The sequence below is a fragment of the Odontesthes bonariensis genome, chromosome 21, assembly GCF_027942865.1.
Source record: "Odontesthes bonariensis isolate fOdoBon6 chromosome 21, fOdoBon6.hap1, whole genome shotgun sequence".
Classification (NCBI taxonomy): Eukaryota; Metazoa; Chordata; class Actinopteri; order Atheriniformes; family Atherinopsidae; genus Odontesthes; species Odontesthes bonariensis.
This window is the reverse complement of record NC_134526.1, coordinates 32,018,133-32,024,118: the sequence shown is the minus strand read 5'-3', so window position 1 is coordinate 32,024,118 and position 5,986 is coordinate 32,018,133. Positions and strand designations below refer to the sequence as shown.

Below are 5,986 nucleotides of genomic sequence, written 5' to 3'. Positions count from 1 at the left end.
AAGCACTGTTAGATCACTGTAAGCACTGTAAGGTCACTGTAAGCACTGTAAAGTCACTGTAAAGGTCCCTGTAAGCACTGTAAGGTCCCTGTAAGCACTGTAAAGTCACTGTTAAGTCACTGTAAGCACTGTAAGCACTGTTAGGTCACTGTAAAGTCACTGTAAAGTCACTGTAAGCACTGTAAGGTCACTGTAATGTCCCTGTAAGCACTGTAAAGGTCCCTGTAAGCACTGTAAGGTCACTGTAAGCACTGTAAAGTCACTGTAAAGGTCCCTATAAGCACTGTAAGGTCCCTGTAAGCACTGTAAAGTCACTGTAAGGTCACTGTAAGCACTGTAAGGTCACTGTAATGTCCCTGTAAGCACTGTAAAGGTCCCTGTAAGCACTGTAAAGTCACTGTAAGCACTGTAAGGTCACTGTTGTCATGGGACTATGTTTCTAGGTCATGTTTGGTTTTAGATCACGTTTTAGTCATGCCTTAGTTTAGTTCTTAGTTTTCCCATGTTTTAGTTTCCCTGCAATTAGTTTCATTCACGTCACCTGCACTCATTTCCATCAGCTGCACTCATCAGTTCCCCACAGTATTTAAGTTCCCTGTTTGCCTTCAGTTTTTGTGAGATCCTTGCACCATACATGTACACCTTCACGCCACGCCACGCCAAAGTTAAGTATTTATCCATGCCATGCTAAGTTGTTTGTTTTGTTCCTAGTCTTGTTAATGTTTCATTTGATTACACAGTTTAAGTTTCTTTGTTATCCGGCTCAGCCACGCCTTTTGTTTGTTACTTTGTTTTTGTAAAAATAAATCTAGTTTGCTTTTTTGAATTTCCGCATCCGTGTCCTTCTCCCTACACCACCCTGACAACTGTAAGCAATGTAAAGGTCACCTGTAAGCACTGTAAAGTCACTGTCATGCTGAAAGTGGAACTGCTGTCCTGTCTCAGGCTGTTTAACTTCAGGGAGGATTTCCATTAAGAACATCTCTGGTGTATATTCCCTTCACTTCATTCTTGCTGCTGCTGACAATCACCACTCTACATGATGATTCCACCACCATGCGTCACTATGGGGATGGTTTAGGCTATGAAGGGCAGTGACAGACTTAAATCTTTGAGACTTTGACTCTTTATTTTATTCCTTTATGCACTCATGTTCTATAATTGATGCTTTTTTTTATTTTCTTTCTTTTATTTTCCTTGACGAACTTAAAGGTTGTTGCTTTACTCTGAGTGGCTGCCAGCATACCTTAGGACTGACAGCTGACATTTCTCTCAGACCGGTATTCTCTGACCTGTACAGACACGCTGGCTCTGGGCTTCTGGTGTTGGTGCTTCGTTGATAAACGTATACTGTGTTTGTAGTGAAAAAGGCACTGGGGAATCTCGGTGACGAGAAGCGCACTCTCGATGTACGGGCACGCGCCTCTACAAAGAGCGAGCGTCTCCTCGTTTCTCCACAGCGTTGCACTCTGGGAAATCGAGTTTATTTCTCGGAGAGGAAAGATGGCAGGCGTGCAGCCGCCTCCCCTCCGGAGTTTGGATGATTTTCTGCTCAGCTCGGCTCGCTTTGCTGTGCCAGATGTGCGGGACTTGGACCGCTGGAACAACCGCATGATTAACAACCTGCTGTACTACCAGAGCAACTACTTCCTGTGCGCGCTGGGCTTCCTGCTCATTGTGGGGTAAGTTCCAGGCTTTTTCCCAGACCACCTCTCTCTGTATCTGTGCAGCAGGCAGGAGCCAACACTTCATTTCGGTACATTTCCCTGTCTTTATGCATCCTCTCAGTGAGCAGAAGCAGTCAGACCAAGCATCATCATCAGAATACAGATGGGCGTTTTTTATACAGTTCCATACGTGGCACCAGGGGCGAGGCTAGGGTATTTTTAGTGGTGCCAAGGCACCACCGTGAGAGAGCGCAGCACATTTTTTAAATATTATATTATGCAAAAACAGTTTTAGAACAATTCTATCCAGATTTGAGCAGTCTAACTAATGTAGTTTCCATACAGGACCCAGTTTAGGGTGATCAGAATTCCAAAAAAGCAGTAAAATGGCCCTATTCTGCATTTTCACAAATCAGAAAAAGGTTTCACAAATCCCAAACAAGGTTTTAATGAATCTACAACCTCTTTAGAATAATTCCATCCAGATTTGAGCAGTGTAACTATTGTAGTTTCCATACAGGACCTTGTTTTGGTCGATCAAAATGCAGTGAAATGCCCTTTATGCCCACCTCTTTAATTTGCGAATCGGATGCCAACTTCAGCGTCGTTGATATGGGGCAGAGTGAAGTAAATGCTGTGTAAGGAGAGAGCTCTGATTTCCATGATCGGTCCGTGATGTCCTGATGGACGCTCGTTTCACTGCCTCCTAAACATAAGACAGGATGGTTATATCATGCCAACGTTTCATTGGGCAGCAGTGTTTGGTTGAGTTTTTGACTTATTTTTGATTCAAATGTTTATTTGTCTGAGTGACATGTGTCCATTCAACCAGCTTCTCTATTGATGTCGTTTTATTCAGCAATGCTTTGTTGTGGGGAGGATTCCACGTTTGGGGGAGTATTTTTGCTAGTTTTCCTATTTAGTTGTCTTTAAGAAAAGAAACATGACTAAGTGTAAAACAAAAGTGCTCTATTAGATTAGTTAGGGTTGGGGTTATCTTTAGAAAGATTCCAGATGTTCACTCTACCCCCACCGACCGACCCAGATAAACTTACCCCCAGCTTGGGGCAAATTCATCCACAAGAACACTTTTTTTTTTTTTTTTTTTTACAGGAACCCAAATTTTTAGAAGGTTAGAGTTATGTTTTTCCTCGATTCTTTAGTTTATTTGAATTTATAAATACATGCTGATATTTGGTGAGAGGCTCTCTTTTTACTTGATGCCCCTCTCTGCCACCTGTGAGTTGTCTGATTCTGGCAGTGCAGTGTTGTTGGGAGGACACCTCACAGCTGTTTGGCACTCTGTGCCCTGTTTCTGCACGGATCTCACAGGGTATACCCATCACTGTCCCTCACATCTCTCCTCTCAGGTACTTTCAGCCCCTCCAGCTGTTTGTCGGGGCAGCAGCGGTAACCTTGTTGTTCCTGGGCTTCATCTGGGCTGCTGAGAACCAAGCTCCCGTTCGCCGTTTCCGGAGGAACCACCCATTAATATCTGTGCTGGCCATTCTGCTGGCCAGCTACTTCTGCATATCCGTGTTGGGAGGAGTGAGTGTGTTCCTGTTTGGGATAGCGTTCCCCATACTGAGTAAGACAGGAAAGCACACACACACACACACACACAGTGGTTCACCACATCACCGTCAGATTAATAAACTGTACTCTTTAGGTCTGTTTACCTCACACAGATGTGTGATGATATGGAAACAGGTGAGCCGGATTTAAACATCTGCCTGCGTCTGCATTTTATTTTCTCTTTGAAGTTTTCTTGTTGTTCTGCCCTAAACCTTTTTGCTGTGGTGAAGTTGACTCACTCCTTCATATTGTCATGTTTGGAATGTTTTAAGACAATAAATGCAACAGTGTGCATATTCACTTTCTTTGCCCGAAGTCTGAATCTATAGACAAGTTTAGGGAAGGGGGCAGGGATGGCATCCTTCCTGCAGCAAAATGCACTAAATGCATCTCCCTGGATTACCTGAGCAGGAGCTGATGCATGTGTGGTACATCTTACTCTGATTCATCATGGAATCACAAAGAAGATGTGGCAGAGCTACACACTGAAGAAGCTCCTGGACTCAGCATTTACAGATGACATTCTTCCGTTTGTGTCTGGATCTCCGGAGTTGTTGAGTTTCACAGCAGTGTTGACCCACTGACTGACTGTAGAGGGCACAGAGGGCAGCTCCCATTCAGCCAACTCAGTATGTTCCTCAGCTTTTCTTTTTCTTTTGACTGATTCAGACATGGATCCCTGACAACAAGACAAGTTGTGTATCATTCACAGATCAAAGCTGCATCCTGTGCACAAATTATAATTCACCCCAAAGATGACCATAAGGACCAGCCAAGTTCACACGGTTACCCTTTAAGTGTCAAAGACGGCTAACGGCTCTGTGGGATACCTGAATAATACCTGAGTAATACCCTCTCTTTGCACATAAATGTAAGTGAGAGGAAAACCAAGAAGAATCTGAAAATAAAGGAGGATGAAGAAAAGGTCTTTCTTGTTATAAAAATGCTTTAAAAGTTTTACAGTGAACAGTTCTCTTCATTATTTAGCAGTACGCCCTGAAATGCTTGCTGATTAAGTCTGTCTGCTTCCCAGTGATTCTCCTCCATGCATCTGTGAGGCTGCGCAACCTGAAGAACAAGCTGGAGAATAAGCTGGAGAGCATCGGTCTGAAGAGGACGCCCATGGGACTGCTGCTACAGGGCCTGGGACAGGAGCAGGAGGCTGGATCATAGAGACAATAAAGAGAAGGGGGGGGTGCTGCTAAAGGGTGGGCTTAGTGGAGGTGAAGGAGGAAGTGCAGACCTGCCACACAGAGATGGAAGAGGGATGAGAGCTGTGCAAGGGTGGGATACAGAGAAAAATGGTGTGTTAACCTGTCAGAAATCAGAAGGGAACAAACGGATCACGTGTACTTTAAGTCCACCAACAGCTTTAAAGTCGTTTCTGATCTGATCTGAATTAGAGTTTATTTTCTGTAATTACTGTGTGTAGTGTATTCGTTACGCTGCGTTGCCAGAAAATGGCCTCTGAATGATGATAATAATGATTATCTGTTGTTAGGCAGGGCTCACACTTCCACATTCTGTTCAGTCAACATGCTCCATGCTGAGGTGTGTCAGAAGTGGACAGTGACCAAACACACACGAGTCATGCCTGAACTCTGTTAGCTTCAGTAAATCAGTGCAATTATTCATTTCTTTCAATCTTTTTTCGTTCCTCCCAGTAGAAGCGTGTGCAGAAAGCCCCCCGATAACAACAACACGGCAGCTCTGAGCTAACAGTGGAATAGTTACACGTTCATTCATCCATTGGTCTTAAAGTATTGGTGACATAAAGACAGATAATGCCTTATTCAGAGGCTGTACTGTCTCTGCCCTGTTCTCTCTGTTATATGGATATAAGCAGATCTCCAGCGATCTAAATATCTTCTGAAGGACGCCGACTTTCACCAAACTGTTATCTGTGAGTAGATAAGAAATAAGGTCCAGGTTTAAAAAAAACTAACTTCCCCTTTAATCATTGCTAAAATGCATCATTAGCTGATCAAGTATGTGCCAGTTTATTATTATCTGTATGTTAGGGATGTTGCCAGCATACCATGTTACTTGCTCATAGAGTATATATGTATATATACATACACAACACATATATATACTTGGCCTGAATTTTCTTTCCTTTTAAATAATTTTGTCTCATATTTTGCCAAGTACTTGTTTAAAGGGAATGTTTTGTTTTTTCTTATTTGTAAAGAACCCCAAGATGACTGTTGTGAAGTGGAGTTTTGTAAATAAAAGCAAGCTAAGAAGCTAAGACCCACCAGGCTGTTCCAACGCAATGACAGCAGGGGTGGGCTCCAGCAAGCTGAACAGGCTGTGGACAACAGGGATGGAAAATATATGGAGGAACCAACGCACTTCTAAAACAGTTGGGTTGATTGAGTCCAATGATTTCCAAATATGCTCACAATAGAACATAAAAAAAACTCATCAAATCTAGAGAGGGAGACATTTTAATATTTTCTGAAAAATATTCGCTCATCTTGAATCTGGTGGCAGCAAAGCATTTTTAAGAAGTTGGGACGGGAGTGACCAAAGGGTGGAAAAGGCACAGCATAGCCTGAAAGAACAGGACGTCCTGTACGAGATTGTGTGTGTGTGTGTGTGTGTGTGAATGAATGTGGCTTGAAGCATAAGTGTGCTTTGAGTGGTCAACAAGACTAAGAAAGTGCTATAAAAATGAGTTGATGTACCATTAAATGTTTGTCTTCTGTTTGTACTTTTTTTCTTTCTGGATAGTTCTGAGA

General features: G+C 42.9%; 1 protein-coding gene across 1 annotated transcript; it reads left to right on the top strand.

The window, feature by feature from the left end:
• The first annotated feature begins 1,454 nt into the window (after nt 1–1,454).
• Nucleotides 1,455–5,499, top strand: praf2 (PRA1 domain family, member 2). The gene is made up of 3 exons (XM_075453316.1): nt 1,455–1,682; nt 3,038–3,255; nt 4,276–5,499. Exons 1-3 carry the CDS (start codon nt 1,504–1,506, stop codon nt 4,413–4,415), a joined length of 537 nt encoding a protein of 178 aa, XP_075309431.1. The 5' UTR covers nt 1,455–1,503; the 3' UTR covers nt 4,416–5,499.
• Nucleotides 5,500–5,986: the final 487 nt, after the last annotated feature.